The 17,680-nt window shown below is 37.4% G+C and overlaps 2 protein-coding genes and 2 long non-coding RNA genes across 7 annotated transcripts; all 4 read right to left on the bottom strand.

The window, feature by feature from the left end:
* Positions 1-768: 768 nt before the first annotated feature.
* Positions 769-1,853, bottom strand: LOC131298569 (uncharacterized). The gene is made up of 2 exons (XM_058324051.1): positions 1,442-1,853; positions 769-824 (listed from the first exon to the last, which is right to left on the bottom strand). The coding sequence occupies exons 1-2, from the start codon at positions 1,851-1,853 to the stop codon at positions 769-771; spliced, it is 468 nt and encodes a 155-aa protein (XP_058180034.1).
* A 360-nt stretch (positions 1,854-2,213) lies between these two features.
* On the bottom strand, positions 2,214-5,454 carry LOC131336703 (uncharacterized). Of its 4 annotated transcripts, none has more exons than XR_009202920.1 (4): positions 5,275-5,454; positions 4,885-4,952; positions 3,285-4,007; positions 2,214-2,756 (listed from the first exon to the last, which is right to left on the bottom strand). It is a non-coding gene; the product is annotated as an uncharacterized LOC131336703 (long non-coding RNA). The 4 variants fall into 4 exon arrangements; XR_009202922.1 differs by having other exon boundaries at positions 2,218-2,756; positions 3,285-3,361; XR_009202919.1 differs by lacking the exon at positions 5,275-5,454 and having other exon boundaries at positions 2,215-2,756; positions 4,885-5,268.
* A 3,944-nt stretch (positions 5,455-9,398) lies between these two features.
* On the bottom strand, positions 9,399-10,781 carry LOC131336702 (uncharacterized). The gene is made up of 3 exons (XR_009202918.1): positions 10,266-10,781; positions 9,959-10,190; positions 9,399-9,867 (listed from the first exon to the last, which is right to left on the bottom strand). It is a non-coding gene; the product is annotated as an uncharacterized LOC131336702 (long non-coding RNA).
* Positions 10,782-12,021: 1,240 nt separating this feature from the next.
* On the bottom strand, positions 12,022-13,082 carry LOC131336701 (L10-interacting MYB domain-containing protein-like). Its single transcript, XM_058372636.1, has 2 exons — positions 12,635-13,082; positions 12,022-12,538 (listed from the first exon to the last, which is right to left on the bottom strand). The coding sequence occupies exons 1-2, from the start codon at positions 12,965-12,967 to the stop codon at positions 12,323-12,325; spliced, it is 549 nt and encodes a 182-aa protein (XP_058228619.1). The 5' UTR covers positions 12,968-13,082; the 3' UTR covers positions 12,022-12,322.
* Positions 13,083-17,680: the final 4,598 nt, after the last annotated feature.

Below are 17,680 nucleotides of genomic sequence, written 5' to 3'. Positions count from 1 at the left end.
GTAAAATTGTGTTGAATGGCATGCGCCCGTTCCAGAAAAACCTTCTTAAAAAATAAGTACTTATTTCACATTTTCAAACTCAAAAATAATGTAAATGAAAAATAATTTTTTAATTTTTTTTACACCCTATAAAAGATCTCATTGAGATTTTCAAACAATATCCATATTGTATATTTTTAAATTTCATTAAACCCATTATTTTTAAGTTTAAAATTGCCTTCTTAAAAAATATGTACTTAAAACTCGTTCTGGAACGGGGCCTTACGTAAAGCACTGGAAAGCCTCGTATATTTCATATAAATTAAGCACCGGAAAAACTCAAGTCAAAGTAAAATTTTTGAGTTAAAAACTTTATCAATGGCATAACCGTAACATCTACTTTAAAATTTCATTCAAGTACTTATATTTTTTTTTTTTGCACTTATTTGTTATAATCATTTGAATAAGTTTGATTTGACTTGACGAGCTGAGAGAGTTTTAACTGCAGTTTTATGCCATACCCAAGGGGTGATGAAATCAAAATTAAATCATATTTCGAAGGAAAATTCTAAATAGGTTGACAATAACAAGTGTGTGAATATGTATTAAAATGTATAAAAAATACTCAAAATACGTATTTTTCTTATATTATTATGTGCTTATTATCAACCCAATTGACTGACAATGGAAGGACAGTATTTCAAAATCCTATGTCAAAATGCACTCTTTGCTACACCATTTCAGTTTAGGTCTCTCACTCTTCGAGTTTGAATAGTGAGAAATGAGTTTTCAAACTTCCATGTCCTCAATTTTGCTATTTATGATTGTCAAACTCATTAATCTTTCTGGAAAAGTGAGTCCCATAAAGAGAAAATTTAATAAAGAACATAAAGTTTGAAAAATCCATTGGAGTGTTTTTGTTGCAAGTGATTCTTCAAATTGTCACATGTATCACCAAAATTATACTATTTGGTACTCCTTCCGTTCCATATTAAGAGTCCACCACAAAAAGTCGTGCTATTTTTCAAATGTGAAAACTTTACATTCATTTTACAACCAATTGACAATAAGTGGAGACATTCCAGATGTTATTAACATAAAAAAAAAATTAACTATCTCCGTGAATAATTTTTTGAATTTTTTCACACCAAATTAAAGTACTAATTGAGATCTTTAATATGGTGCAAAAAAATTCAAAAAATTATACACGAAATAGTTGATTTTTTAATTTGAAAAATGACGAGAGAGAGAGAGAGAGAGAGAGAGAGAGAGAGAGTCTTAATATGGAACATAGGGAGTATAAAATTATGTTACCTCCGATGGAGATGTTCTTACTGAAAGTTTGAGTAGAGATTTGAGTTACGGCATCGAACTCCCGCTCTTATTACTGGAGATTAGAATTCCTAAAACTGGAAACATATTTGATAAAACATCTTTGAAAAAAAAAGCCATTAATAGTTACCCTGTTCCGGTAGTACTGATCTGGTCACATCTAATATTCTCTTCAATCCCTTCCACAACTCCTTGGCAGTTTTGAATTTGAAGGACGGCACTCGTAGGCGAGTCTCTTCGCTGAGCACTTGTAGGCGGATCTCTTCGCTGAGGGTTGTCAGCATCCATCCTTGTACAAGATTGTCTAATCTTTTCCAAGCCATATAATCATCTTGGTTGCTTTCCTCCGCTGTAGACGTGCCATCGATGAAACCGATCAAACCTCGTCTATTAATGAAGTCCTTCATCAATTTCTTCCAATTCTTGTAGTTTTCTTCAGACGACAATTTGGGGACAAAGTCCAAAACATGAAACTCCGTCGGGTATGGGTACTTATCTCCAAGAGGAGAACTAGTACAGTTAACATTGCTCGAGGAACCCATTGATGTATATATGTGTGTGTGGAAAGCTATACAGCGGCTTAATAGATTATTGTATTCAACCATGATGCCAGATCGTCTATTTAAATAGCTAGATTGACGACTACCTTTTTACATACTTTTGTGATTCCTTAATTTGTTCATTCTTTCCTTCCTTGTGGCGCTTCGCATGTTTTCATTGCTGTTCATTACCTTGCATCTGATACTTTGATACTTTGGTCATGGTGTGATAGAAAATTGTATGGTCCATGCACTTTTAATTAGCTAGCTACAATGAAAAATACTGTATCTTCATATCAACTGTAATTTGTACGAAATGCGGTAGCTCATATCTGACGTCTCCTTCTATATATCACACTAGATGCATGGCAACGTGCAAAGCACGTCCGTCATGCCCGTTGTGGAGATCTTTTTTGTTTGTTACTAATATTCTGAATGTAGTTGCTCATAGTAGAAGTTAACTTTGATTTTTGTGTAAAAAAATAGAATAATAAAGTGAAAATATCAAAGTTCAAGGACATAAAGAACTTCCATCTACCTCCTCAGTAATGCTCATCCAATGCACCTAATACACATTCAAGTATCATGCATACAGATGATAAAAAAGAAAGAAAAGTATAATACATCAAGGAACCAAGCACAACATAAATTGAGCAACAAAGTGGATAACAAGCAAACCTTTTCATATGGTAATGCCACAACAGTCAGATCCTTCAAAAAACACCTAAATCTAGCCGTGTTGATAAGAACAGTTCCATTGCTGCAAGTGTTGAGATCATAGCTATCTATCTGTTAATACTTTTGCTTGGATATTTAGGAATATGAGCATCAACGGAAGAACCTACAACTTGCGTAGTCTCAACATTAGCTAAACCAGGCTCTTCGACCAGTTTTTCCTGCACTAAACTGCAATGCATAAGATAATAACAAACTTTTGGACAATGGCACGTACAATTTCAATCATTCACACATTGGAAAAACAAACACAAAGCCTAAGCCAGCATATGCGAATAAAAGAGCACCACCATCTTCTTTCTTCAGAATGGCCATTTGTTCAACTTTTGAAAGGATTTTTAAATTCAAAAAGCAGTTAACACTATTGGGATGTAGCAATAACCGGCTTGACCATCAAACCATTTGAAGAAATCATTTGCCTAATTTCAATCCATAGGCACGATGGAACCTAAATACGAGAAATCATGAAAACCCTACATCTACGAAGCTAGCGAAGTCACCATAATGCCACAAAACCATACATGCAACACGAATGAGGAATGGGGAAAACCATCAAAAACTAAAAATACAGTCTCTGATTGAATCAACACACACAAATCGAACATAGCAACAAAGCGGTTTCAATAAAACCCCCAAAACTAGAACACCAGAAAAATAAGCATGAAGCAAAGCGGAAAAACCAAGAATCGCAACACTAACCTCTTAACAACGGCGAGAAGCACAGCCAAACTGAAGTAGCCCCAACATGTCAAGCGTCACATCTTCTTCTGTCACACCTGGGGTGGTTACAACCATATAATGTGGTTAGACTTCAAAACAGACTACAAATGCACATTATGAAAACAGTTGATGCAATTGAAAGACGCACTGAGTGTGTTAATACTCATTTCAATTCCAAGCTGATCAATTCACACAGGCCACCACTAATGATAATCCACTCCTAGAGCCAAGAAGAAATTAAGGAAGAACATATTTGAAGCAAACTTTAAAATAAAATTGATTGACAATCTTAACAAATAAAATCAGTCTCTCATCATGAGACACGTCCCAAATACATGCAAGACTCGTAGCATTAAGAGTAAAATGTCAATGCAAAGCTCATAGCATAAGGGTTAGGTTAAACTCTTTAGAGAATTAGAACCTAAAGTGAGATTCATAAAGTTGACCTGTTGCACAATTTTTATCAGATTACATTCTCTGAAGACCAGCACAACTTAATGGGGTAATAAAAATGTTGACAATAAACGGTGAGATTCATAAAGGCTGGCTATATAGTGCATTGTTTGCCACTTTCCAAGGAAAAATGATACCTGAGTCCTGACCCATTGTAATTAATTGTCCTTCGAGTCTGCTTCCTTATTTGTTCAAACATGCAAACTTCCTCATGATTATGGATTAACGAACACAACACCAGAACTTGGCCTAAAAATCGGAACAAACATGGACAAAGAGCATTGGGAATTTGATTCCAAATAGCAACATATGCTAGATTAATAGAACATTACGTCTTTTGGGATATGTTTCTAATTTGAATCCGCATGATTTACATTAATTTCAGCGAGAGCATATACCGTCTTTCCGAGCTAGCAGTTATATGCATAGACCCGAATTCATCCTACTAAGTATAAAGTAGCAGCCAAGGGATATAAAAGGCAGCCATGGGATATAAAAGCCGTCAAAATTTAGAGCTATTGAGAAAATTATCTACTGGGACAATCCTCAATAATGAATGATACGACTAAAAATGAAGATATGAAGATATGTGTGCAGTTTGCCTAAACATTAGTTCGGATATGCATGCAGGGCCGGCTCATAAGTTTTGGAGGCCGGAAGCGAATTTCTTGAACGAGGCCTCCCTATATCTTCCATACAAAAGTTGGTCTGCACAAAGTTTCATAAATAAATAAATAAACCATTACAAAAGAGGGGCCTCAAGGTATGCTGTATTCAAGTATTTTCCGTCCACGGTCGTCGGTTCCCTTCCCTTCTGAGTCGTGAGGCTTATTTTGTGGTTCCTCAATTTTAATTGGGCTTATTGTGTGTAAAGGAGGTTTCGTGCAAAAAAAAATTTGGGCCATATATACATACATATATATAGGAGTCGTAGAATTTTACGACCCTCATTTTTAGCATTTTTTGGGGGCCCGAAGCCCATGCTTCTCCCGCCTATGCTATCAACCGGCTCTGTATGCATGAGTTCCAAAAGTATCTTGTTCCAATCACCAAACACGATTAAACAGTCCTAAACAAAAAAACAACAAACATACAAAAGAAGAAAGAACTAATAAGGCAAGCCTACCTTCTGGGAAATAATTGCCTTCTTCTTTTTGGCCATGATCCTCTATCAGCAACTTCAATAGCCCAAAACTTTACCTGTCAATCAGAAATGAAAAGAAGCCATAAGAACAGGAAATTAATTTTAGACTCAAATATTAACTAACATATACATGGAAATCACAGCTAAAATATATAAGATGATGCCTCAAAGCACTTCAAATCGAATTGAGAAGAACCAGAACGTCCAAAGCTAATGTAAAATAACGGTAGAAATTCCATTGCTTTTGAATCAAAATCAACAGTTTGTGTACATCCATCTATTCTTAGAACAACAACACACATGCACATATAGATTTAATCAACAAATATGAATCGAAATTGACAAACTTGTTCGAGTAAGGTGGATATTTACCGATCTATGGCCATCTGAACCTCATCAAATCACTTCCTTCGATCAAGGGCCAGACATGGGAAGATTCAAGTGAATGGAAGAAAGTCGGGAATAGAAGCGAACTCAGCGAAAAAAATGGCCAAAATCAATCATGCAAGCCAAATTAGGTACATAATTTGGGAAAAAAGGGCCAAAAGCACACATGCAGTACAAAATTTAAGAACAAAGGGGTAAAAGCACACATGCACAACGAATGGCATACAAAAAAGGCAAGGGAAATCATGGCGACTTCTGATACTTCTTCCACTGGGGCTTTTCCCCAATTGCCCTGAGCTAAGCATTACCTGTTACAAACTGAACAGCCACAGTGTTGTCGGACGGCAAAGCTCCGTGAAGGCGACGGCAACAGCCACAGCGTCGTCGGACGGCGACAGCCACAGGCAGCGTCGTCGGACGGCGAAGCTCCATGAAGATGCAATTGCTAGAACTCAGAGCACAAAAGAGGGTACGAGCTTAGAAAATATTTGACGTAAACCTCCCACCCAACTTCAGAAAACACCTTATATTCCCTTCGCTCCCTCATGACACGTAAGCCACTTAATGGAAAAGGTCAAATGACCCTTCTACCCAACCAACCAAGCACAATGCCTCTCCAATTGAGGGGCATAATTGTCCCAATTGCCCTAAAATTACCAAGCGAAGAAATCAGCCAAACTGATTCTTTATAAAGAGGATATATATATATATATATATATATGTATGTATGTATAAAAATAAAAATTAAGAGTAATTCGTAATGAGAAGGATAAATTTCACTAATCTCCCCTAAGGTTTCTAACAAATGCACTGACCTTTCCTAAGGTTTTTGAAATGCTACTAACCTCCCTTACTTTTGAAACTATTTGTAAGGGCCCCCATCTGCTAACTCTCTGTTAAGTAGAATAACATGACATCAGCTTATTTAAAGTGGTAAGAGTCCAAATTTACCCTTGCCATAGTTGTCAAGGACGAAAAGCGCACCGAGGCGTAAAGTTTTGTTGGGCATGAGACGAGAGGCGCAAGGCAAGGCGCGTACCTTTTTGAAGAGAGATGCACCTATGCGAAAAAATATTTATTTTTTGAAAATAATTGTATTATGTGCACTTTTTTTAAAAAGCTCGTCTTTTTGTGTGTTCTGCATTTTTTTGAAAAAAAACAAGTTTTTTTGATCGATTTGAAAGAAGCACTTTTTTTTTGCGCCTTGTCACTTTTTTACGCTTTTTTGCTCACTTTTTTAGGTCGCCTCGCCTAGGGGTCAGTAAAGCACTGGGGTGCGCCTCGCCTCGCCTTGCCCGTAGGCGCATCTTTGACAATTATGACCCTTGCATTAACCGTACAGTCCTTTGCAACCACACAAAACTAGTTACTCTCTCATCTTCTCTTTCTTCTTCTTCTTTACATAGTACAGTACAAGCTTGTATATGTAAAATCCTTTTCATATGTATCCTACTGCTTGCATGAGAAAATTATTGGCCCAATAAAAAAAACACGTGGTTATTTACATTACATTGAATGAAGAACGTATGGAGTGAATGCCCTGAATCACACGTTTAAAAGGACGGTATCGTTCTACCTAATCTAGTGTCATTTTGATAGGCAGTTAAAGGGATTGGAAGTTAATGCCAGATGTCACTCAGAAAATGAAGAAGAGGAGGAACTATCTAGTTCGAAGCAAGGGGAAGCAAACAGTGTCGTTGCAATCCCTTTAAATGCGTGAGTGGGGCAGTCATGCCTCATAGGCGCGATCAGGGGAGTTGAAATAAGGGCGTGGAAACTGCACAATTCAACCACAATGTGATTAAAGAGAGTGGCGATTATGGAGAAACTGGTCCACTGTTAAACGGGTTCAAGCAAACACTAAGCCCTTGTTCGTTTTGCTTGTGAGAGAAAAAGCAAAAATTAGATTCTAAATCTCCCTCCAAAAATTGACATTTCCCCTTTGTGAATTTTGAATATTTGGTCATAAACAAGTATAACTGTCGTCAGTAGTCTCTCTCTCTCTCTCTCTCTCTCTCTCTCTCTCTCTCTCTCTTCCCAATTATTCTGTCATCATTACTCTCTCTCTCTATCTTTCGAAAAAAATTGCATCCAGCACTCTCTCTCTCTCTCTCTCCACCACTCCTTTCCCTCATTAATTATAAATTAATAAATTAATTAAAATTCAATTTTTATATATGTATTTTTTAGGTGTTTTTTTATATTATGAAATGTAATAAATGTTTAGTTTAGTTTTTTTTTTATAGCTTAATTTTTTCTTGGAATGGTGACTACCCAATTTTGTTGTTATGAATGGTTAGTAGCATTTTTTTTTCTTGTTGTTGAATTGTTGGTGTAACCAACTTTTGTTATGAATGGTTAGCAAGCAATTTTTTTTTGTTTTCAATTGTCTTATAAATAGGAGGTATAGCTCCATTCATCATTCATTCCAAGTCCAAAAAATTAGTCTTTACAAAAAATATAACAACAATTTTGTTCCATGGCTCGGAGAATTTGAAGTGAGGCGGAGGAGAGTCGATTGCTTTCGGCCCTTACGAGCATGATACAATCGCTGATGTGGAATGTTGTGCAGGGAACCTTTAATCCCGGTTACTTGAATTATCTACAAGGTGTCATGGCCGTTGAATTTCCCGACGCTCCTATAGAGGAATTCCATATTCAAACCAAGATTATGAGGTGGAAGCGGACTTCTAAGGTAATTATGAACCTAATTCATACTCCCGGATTTGATTGGGATCCGACCCGACATGAGGTGGTGGCCGAAGACGATGTGTGAACTGCATATTTACAAGTAAGCCAAAATTTTGTTTTTTTTTTTTTCAAATCAACTTAAAATATGAAACTGTCACAAGGAAATTTATATTTGCGCGTGTATGTACTTATTAGGATCATCCACAAGCTCGGTTGGCAAGGGGCGTGCAATTTCCACAGTTCAATAATTGGTGCCTTTGCTTCGTTCACCGCCGCAACCCGTAGATGTTTGTTTTGAAAGTTATTTCCTGTGATTTATGTTGTTCATTTTCGTATGTGTGTTTTGAAAAATGTAGTGCCTTTGTACTACAATCTTGGAAGCAGCAAAATAAAAAAGCCTCTACTTCGGACTTAGTAAAAAAGGTCTTCCTTCTTTTCAAAACGTTGAGGAGTGTAACTAGGAGTAAAGAAGAACGGAAGCACCAACCAACAGCAGCAAATTACGGAAGCACCAACCAAAAAAACCAGGCTCCTAGTCCAATTTTCGTGTATTAACCCAGGCTCCTAGTCCACGTTCATGTCAAATTAAAATTTTCAACACAAACCAAAAAAACCTCTTACTTGCATGTCAAAGTTCCCCATAAAACTACCAATAAAAAGACAATCCAACAACAGCAACAAATTACGGAACTAAAGTTCCAAACAAGATACAAAACATCATGGCCAGATTTAGAACTAGAAAATACATCATGGACGAGCATACAATCACACACATAACTTTAGTTCCAAACAAGTGCTGAAAACGGAAACCCATGTGCATTCATCATGGACAGCACGAACAAATTACCGCGTCGAGTTTCCGATCAAATATCAAAGTAGGAAAAATATAACAGCAGCAACAATCACACAGAAGCATAAACTTAGAGCGATGATAACAGTGAATGGAAACCCATCTCGGTCTTTTGGAGTGAACTATGTTGACGATCCAGCTGCATCATCGAACAAAGGGATAAGGGAAGGTGGCACCAGTTGGTCAACTTGCCTGGTATGAGTCACCCAAGCGGTATAGGCCTCATCCCATGATGAGTATTTTTTATGCACAACACCTTTAAACTTGATGACTTGTTTGCTACATAAAGCCCAACTTTCATATATGCATGGGTTCATCCCCACAAAGACAACATAGTAGTTATTGTGTCCTGTCATTTCTATAAGTCATAGACATTGTAATTGAGTACAAGAAAAATAATAAGCACAAGGTACTAATAAAAATCAATACATAATCCACCAAATACATGAAAGTCACAGTTCAAATAATAAAACATAAAAAAAAAACATGGATTTATCACAAATACGGTACAATTTGAAGATAAAAACATAGTGCATGAAAAGAAAAACACATCAATAGTCCGCCCAAATTTGTGGCGCAATTTCATCCCGCCTAATAGACATCAATTGAATATTTGACGTGACATGTTGATAGGCTCAACCTCGCCGACATTACCAACATGTTCCCCGGCGCCATTCCCGTTGTTGTCCTCCTCATTTCCCTCCCAATCATGTTTGTTATATCCATCGAAAAATTCATCTCTTCCACGCAGCTCTATGATCCAATTGTGCACCACACAACATGCAGTAACGATTGTAGGTTGACGAGCACATGAGTACCTAGGCATAGTTTTCAGTATTGGAAACCTTGCTTTTAAAACACCGAAACAACGTTCTATAACATTCCTCAATGATGAATGCTTGTAGTTGAAAAGCTCTTGGGGCGACCGAAACACTGTATCAATTCCATTCCACTGGTCTCATGGTACCTACGTCCTCGATAAGGAGCTAGATACCCGGGCATGTTTGTGTATCCAGAATCCACCACATAATATTTATCTACACGATAAGTCAATTTCATTAGTTTAGTTTTTACTTTTCGGGACAATGTATAAGTTCAAGGCAGTAATTAATTGTTATATTTACTCACTCAATGGCGGGTGTGGGAAGTTGTAGGCTGGGTTCGACACTACAGCTAAAAAAACACGTCCATTGTGGGCACTCCCTTCCCAACCGGGGTAAACAAAAGTGAACTTCATGTCAAATCAGCATACTGCCATCACATTTTGAGTTTTGATGGACTTCCTGCCACGAAATGCGATTTGCTTGGATGTCGGTACCCAAGCCTCAATGTGGGTTCCATCTATTGCGCCAATGCAGTCCTATATTAATTTACATTAGTATCGGGTTGTGTTACATATCTCCAAACAATAGCTAAATGTAATTGACAAATTTACCTTAAACCACGGGTAATATCTCCCGTCATTGAGAATTTGAGGAGGCGTGTCGTTAAGATTAGGTGGTCGGATTATGGACATACCAACATAACAAAGAGCACGACGCATAAGGTTGAAGTGTCTGCTTATGGTATCAAGGGAATGTTGAAATCAGTCAGCCGCAAGTCGCATCCGTCCACTTTGTCCACATATGAACAAGAATATTGCCAACGATTCCTCTACGGACAATCTCATATGATCCCAATTTAACTGACCCTTATCCACCAACAATGCAACCAATGATTTAAAAGTCTGTTTGTCAACACGTAAAACGTCTTTAATGGTTTTGAGGTGTTTTGTCATCAAAAATTGAGTGTATGATTGACCAGTAAAAGGGGCTACTCGTTGAGGAATTCACTCATCCTCCTCATCACTTTCCGACATATTTTCCAAAAAATATAGGTCCATTAACTCGTCGTCGTCACTGCTAGAATCTTCGTGCTCCTGGTTTCCACTTGTTGACATGATAATTGTGGTACCTAACTGTTACAAGTCGGATGGTAAGGGTAAACAACTTCTTTTCTATCAGTGGTGTTTAATGCAGCCCTAGGTTTAGAAAACATGAATTGCTTTGACCAAAATGGAGAACTTTTTAAATACTACTGGAAAACACTATTAAATTCAACAAATATAGCATTTCAAACCAAGTACAAAATAACCATCAACTCCACTACAGCAACTAGATATACAACATTGCGTTGTAAACCAATCTATTGAACTTAAGTGCCACGGTGCAATTACAGAAAAAAACAAAAAACAAAAGTAGAAACGAATAGAAGAAAGGGAAACACCAAACACAGGAAGAAAAAGAAGACATATGAGCGTATCCATAGTTCAACCGCCTACTGGAAAATCTTGGTCAACTTATATGGAAGAGATGAGCTTTTCTTTTTACTACACCCCTTGAAGCTCAAAGGAAAGAGTTGCCTTTCAAACACAGTAGTCTCAAAACTACATTTGTTAATCATCCAGATTTTGTATTGGAAATTCACTGTAACACAGCTCTATGAGATCTGTCTAAATCTACCTAAATTGGATATATTTTTGGATTAACAGTGGGGAAGTTTAGGAGTCTAATACGTACGAAAACTATCTACTAAGGTTTCAAGATGAAAATGTTCATCTCTGATAGACCAACAAAAGTGATATATATTGCTGGATTTTGAGATATATTAGTGTGATCCATATGTAAGTGATATTGTATCATGGCCTACAGCTATTTGCATGCAACATAGAAGTCATCTGATTTGACTACAATAGGGCTAGCAACTCCTACGTTCCTTCACTTGTAGATTATAAATCACATCTCAGCAATGGAATCACCACAAAATTTAGCTCACAACTCAGCCCAATTGAAAATATAGTTGCAGTTATCACCTACCACAAGGCCTGTAATAGGCTCCAAAAACAAGATAAATGAATTTAAGAGCATTTGAAACAGATTGGAGAGCATAATCAACTCCGCTACCAGATGGTTAATTTCACAACGACCGAAATAGTTCCATAACAGTTCCATAACAACAGAAATAACATACGATTGTTCCAGTACCAAATGGTTAATTTCATAACTACCGAAATAGTTCCACAACAGTTCCATGACAGCAAAAATAACATACGATTGTTCCCTACGAACAACAGGAATAAGATACGATTGTCTAAAGAAAAGGTGAAATACCAACATACATAGTTCATCATACTCATGCACTTCATACTCCAACTTTTAGTTTTTACTTTGGACCCACGCCAACCTCTCATCCGCATCTAGGTCGAGAAAAGATGTTTGCCACCGTGGCTGGTCAACAAGATGATTGTAAGCGTTAAGATATTTATCTTCACCGACAATGTGCTTTATACTTTTCAAGAAGGCATGGCATTCCTTCATTTCCATATTATTTTGGGCACTTTGTTTTTGGGCTTTCAACAAATAGTACTCTCCCTTCATTTGCTGAGAGAACGCAAATTTTTCATATGCTTCATCTCGCTTTTCAAACTTTGTTGCCTTCGCGGTGCTTCCGCCACTACCATCCGATTTTCTTTTTACCCATTGACACGCTGTCCTCCCTTTTTATGGCCTTTCCTTTTCCGTACATGACAACTTCCTCATCACGTGTGGGGGGCGGTTGTGTATTAGGACGTGCAAATGCTCCATTTGCCAACGAGCTAGAAAGGAGCTCGTCCAATTCCTCGAAGTGGTCAAGGCCTTGGTTACGGAATTTAGCAGCCTTTGGATTTGCCTACAAGGAAGTTATTGGGTGCACATTATTGTTATTGTATTATTTCTAATGTTAGGGGATGAAGTTCAAAACAAAGAGCTCCTAAAGTTCACATACCTGGAGGTATGTTTGCCACACGTCATCCGTTGCTGTGACGGTTTGTGATGCGTCATCCCAACCGAACCCAGTCTGATCTTTCATATGCGTAAAAATCTTATACTCTTTCTTAATGCGAGTAAACTTTTCTTGGATCTTAGGAATAGTGTACCCTATTCTCCCCGTCCTCACTCCTAGCTCCCTCAATATCTCATGCCATTGTAAGTCATTAAATTGTCGTGACTTTTTTGAGTTGGTCGTTTCCTCCCTCCTAGCCACCTCAACCATTATGTGAGTGAATTTTTCCGTGTTCACATAACTCCACATGTCAAGGTCGTTTTGTGTGTGGTCCATTGTAGGCTTACATGTGGGAGAGAAGTTATTAGGATATATGAAATTAGTGACCAAAAGTTATAATAGATATAAGAGGTTCATGAAAAAGAAAGTGTATGACTGTAACAAGTGAATGTACGAAAAGGGGATGGTAAGAAGTAATAGTGCATGTATCAGTGGGATGTTGTTCTCGCCTATGACAGAGTTTGCCGATGACGCAGGAGGTGGAGCCGGACACTTCTTGTTTTGTGAAAGTGGAGTAGTAGGCTCAAACTTTAGTGATGGGTGTTGACCTACAAATGAGAAAGATTCCCAATTATCAAATAGCATCAGAAGTTGCCATTAAACAAGGCAATAGGAGGAGTATAATCCACCACGGAATAGCCCCATAGCAGTAGAAAATTACACCATACAGAAGTCCATTAGCAGAAAAAATGAACCCAAAAAAAACTTCAGACACAACCGTAAGAAAATGCATCCTGCAGGACAACAAATATGCATGCTACCATGGATTTAAAAAAAAAAATTGATGTGCAATTTTGTAGTCAAACTCAAACCAAAAAGCATACACTTATGAGTTAGGTACAGAATATAGTTATGATATATGTTTCTTCCAAGCATGTACTTGTCATTCTTCAAAGGCACCCACAGACCCCAACAGACAGATATCAGAGATGGTCAATGAATCAGCAAGGCTGGCCACAATTTTCTGTGACAAGGAATGGCCTATCATGGCTTTTCTCGACTCCCACCGTCCAGATAAACTGGAACACCCCTATCCCCTTTAGTGTATCACTGGCACAGATGAATCCAATTTGGTTCCTCTTTGTTTGCGTGTGTGTGTGTACGTGTGTGCTGCCTTCATTGTATTATCCAATTCTTGTCAAGAAAACATTGAGACACAAATTAATCATGTCTTTCCATATGTATGCAGCTCTGCAGTGGTTGGAGAGAGAACCAAATGTAACAATCAGGCGGTAAGATTGCTACGATGGATATCTAGGTTGTATGGAGGATGATGGGTCCAATGTGTTCGTAGATTGGGTGAAAACTAACTAGATAAAAATAGTACTTTCCATTGGTAGAGTGATATAGATTCACCAGCCTTGATGAACACTTGCCATCACTTCAAGTCCCTCCTATTTTATCTAAATTCGGACATATAAGAATTTTCATGCTACAGGAAGAATAACTGAGAAATTGGTATGTTTCTCACACTGTTTTGGTAGGACATCATGGTTTCAATCTTTCGCCTATGGACATGGATATAGCTTGACTAAAAACCTCACATAGATCTGGCTTTTGAAGGACTGTAAACTAACAATAGCAACATTATGGACGAGCATAAAAGTATGTTTCTCACATTGGTTTGGTACGACATCATGGATGAGGATACAACCATAACTTTTCCAAACAAGACCTAAACATGCACTCTGATACAAAACATCTGAATACCAGATTTTCCATGTCAAACCAAACCTTTTTACTGAAAACCTACAAACTTGGTCTTCATATTCGCTAAATACATGAAACCAAAAGGTTCGTGTCTTGAAAGACTGGAAATGTTCTCACAAACAAGTGTAGGTTTCTCATAAACAAGTACGTTTGTCACAAACATTTTCTCAAATAGTTGGTACGCATGTTTAAATTGGCGACCGAAACAGAAATTGGATGAGAAGTTGGCGTGGGTGAGATCCTTTGTCTTTTGTACAAGTAGGCAACTAAAAATGCTAAATATAATCGGTCGGCGACCAAACTCATTTTCAGTCGACTGTTTGCCTTTCGTTTCCCATCTGTGTCAATTCATCCTCATCTAGTTTTTACATTGGACCCATGGTTGATCAAAAGCTGGGGTTGAGTTGACATAAGTTGCCTTTGGGTATTATCTCCCAATCAAAAAACATAAATTTGGTTGGCCTTGGATTGGGCATAAAAGTGGACCAGAATCGTCTTCGGAAAAAAGTATTCTTTGTTTAGCAGATATCTAAAGCTAAGATGGAGCTAATCAAGAAGAGTATGGGCCGAATTACCTCTACCTCTTCGAAACTTGGTAGAACGAAGGATCCATTTACCGCACCTTACACCGTTTTTCCAGGGGTCCTCCGTTGTGGTTGTGTCGAGAGACTGTGAGGGTTGATTTGGGTGGACCTTCCCTTTGGGCATTCTCTGATTATAAAGCCCAGATTAGGGTCTTCCCTTCAACAGTAAATGTTCGAATAGGTCAAGATCGCAGGCCTAGGGTTTCAAATCTCTGTGGTTCTAAATTGAATACACCACAGGATGATAAGACTGGAAAGAGAGAAAGGACCTACGCGCTGTAAGTTTGTGTGAGAGAGAGGGAGGGAGAGGGCGAGAGAGAGCTGAGTTCAGCAGCGAGAGACAGAGATGGAGAGATGCAAAAGAGAGACAGAGAGACTGTTTGGTGAGACTCTTTGGTGTGAGAGAGAGAGTTTGTCTAACCACGTTACTTCTTCTGTTGAGAGAGACAGAGGGAGCAGCTTTACACAGGGTACCCAGCTGTAAAAGTCTGTCCTGATAAGACTGGATATGTTTTTCTTCCCGGGGATAAAACCGAACAAGCATTTTGAATTAGGTTCCTAATCTGGGATTGTACAACCTAACCGAACAAGGGCTAAAGAACTTTGGAGGGAAAGCTTGAATTCAAAAACAAAAATGACTTCGAAGATAGCTTGGCAGGAGATTGGAAGTAGTAAAGAAGACCCAAGAGCTTGCATATAAATAAGAGAAGTTATAGAAGGAAAAACCTCTAGACAAATCATCAACAAACAACTATGCCTGGTTTGTTCTTAGACAGTAATTTAGGACTTAGACTTAGTTCGAAGTAATTAGGAGTAGTTTGTAGTAGTCACTTTGTAATTTGTTCTTGTTCTTTTGAAGTTGGAGAATCATTTGGAAAGTGAGATGTTTAGATTTTATCAAGGTATATTTGTGATAACCCAATTTAAACCTCCAAAATTTTTCTTGCAATTTTGTCACCCTAGTCATTCTCGAAATAAATATCCTAACTTATGATAAATTTTGAATACTTCTTTAAGAACAAAGGCCGATCAACTTAATCAATCAAGGACTAAAATACACATTGCTAGCAAATGCATTAGTTGTCGGCGGATATTTTAAACCTTATTAATACTTGGATAAAATATTGGGAGAGCTAGTTGAGGTATAAAAAGTCTGTGGTTTAAAATTGGCTAAAATTTAATCCATTGTCTCGAAATATATTTTCCTTGTCTGATTTTTCGGTTCTTCTCAATGATTGGTAGGAATTAGTTGGGAAATTAAAATAGTTGAGCCAGGGCTGCTTGTACACATTGACTGAGTTGGCTCACTGAGTTACTCTATAAATACCGCTTGAGCGTCTTGTGATTCACCGAACAATCACACTGATTTTCTTAACTCTCTATCTCTCTCTCCCCGAACATCACGCCCCGACACCCTCCAACTGAGCTAATATTTAGTGGGTCACTTACTGTTAAGATTTAGAGAATATATTAATTCGTGACTTAAGATTTATAAAAGTAGAGTATTTTCCGATGTATCTGTCAATTTTTATAAAACTTTACAGATATCGCCATAACCTTTTAAACAATATCGTGGCACGAGAATAAGGTACTAGTCACCACGAGGCGAAAAGAATAATCCGGAAAGAATTGGATTAAATTCCCTAGATTTTTGTGGATTTTATTAGATTCACTAAGATTTAATATAGATACACTTGGATTTTATTAGATTCCTCAAGATTTGATATAGATTATGTCTAGATTTTCTTAGATAATATAAGATTATGCTAGATATTAAAAGATATGAAAAGATTACATTAGATTATTCTAGATTTTGTGATATACTAGTATAAATAGACCTCCCTTCCCCTCCACACACCACATCTACATGTACATTACACACATGGAGCTAAAGGAGAGGGAGAGAGAGAGAGAGAGAGCGAGAGAGAGAGAGGGGAAGGAGAAGAAAGAAAGGAAAATAAGGGAGGAAGGGAAAAAGAATTTAAAACAAGAGGTTCCGGAATAAATATGTAGATTTTCATGGTAATTGTGCTTCTCGAATGAGGTGAGTTATGAATATACTTTGGGTACATATTATTTTCTAAAACTTGTTTTTGTGATTGTTTTATTAAATCCTATGTTGAATAAAAATAAATTATAGTACAAGTATAATTGTGAAAAGAAAAAGATTTTTATAAAAAGATATGAGATTTATTTTCTTAAAAGGAAGTTTGAAGGATATTGGTATAACATTTGGGCGAAGAGCTCTGACGAGCTATGTTTGAATTGGCGCTTATGGATTGTGGAAAGGATATGACCGGGTATCCATTGAATTGATATCAATTCCATTGTTTTGCTGGGGTTGCTTCCCGGACTACCGGATTACCGCCCAAGATGATTGTCAATGTGAATCTATGATGGTTAAGATGATAATATGATGATTATGATGATGATCGATATCTCTCTCTTTGCCTCACTTGTGGGGATTGCAACTGAAATATGATTGTTTTATCTTTTATGATTTTGCAAGCTGATGGATTATTATGCTATGTTTTTTTATCCTACTTAATCCCATATTTATTATGTGGCCTTAGTATATCGTAATTTACTGAATTGGTTTTGTGTTTCATAAAACCTTTTTAGGAATTCAGGGTTAAAGAAGGCTTATCCGTTACGTATGAAATATATCAGTTGTCGTGGCTAAATAAGGAAATAA

Source organism: Rhododendron vialii, chromosome 8a (assembly GCF_030253575.1).
Source record: "Rhododendron vialii isolate Sample 1 chromosome 8a, ASM3025357v1".
In the NCBI taxonomy this organism is placed as follows: Eukaryota; Viridiplantae; Streptophyta; class Magnoliopsida; order Ericales; family Ericaceae; genus Rhododendron; species Rhododendron vialii.
This window is presented reverse-complemented; position numbering and strand designations above follow the sequence as displayed.

Bases quoted from the DNA above. Each gene is read 5' to 3' on its own strand.
- LOC131298569 (XM_058324051.1), bottom strand. From the start codon at position 1,853: ATGGGTTCCTCGAGCAATGTTAACTGTACTAGTTCTCCTCTTGGAGAT. The intron at 825-1,441 runs GTAACTATTAAT...TCACTTTTCCAG, and splicing joins ATCAGTACTACCGGAACAGG to AAAGATTAATGAGTTTGACA.
- LOC131336701 (XM_058372636.1), bottom strand. From the start codon at position 12,967: ATGGACCACACACAAAACGACCTTGACATGTGGAGTTATGTGAACACG. The intron at 12,539-12,634 runs GTATGTGAACTT...ACTTCCTTGTAG, and splicing joins TGTGGCAAACATACCTCCAG to GCAAATCCAAAGGCTGCTAA.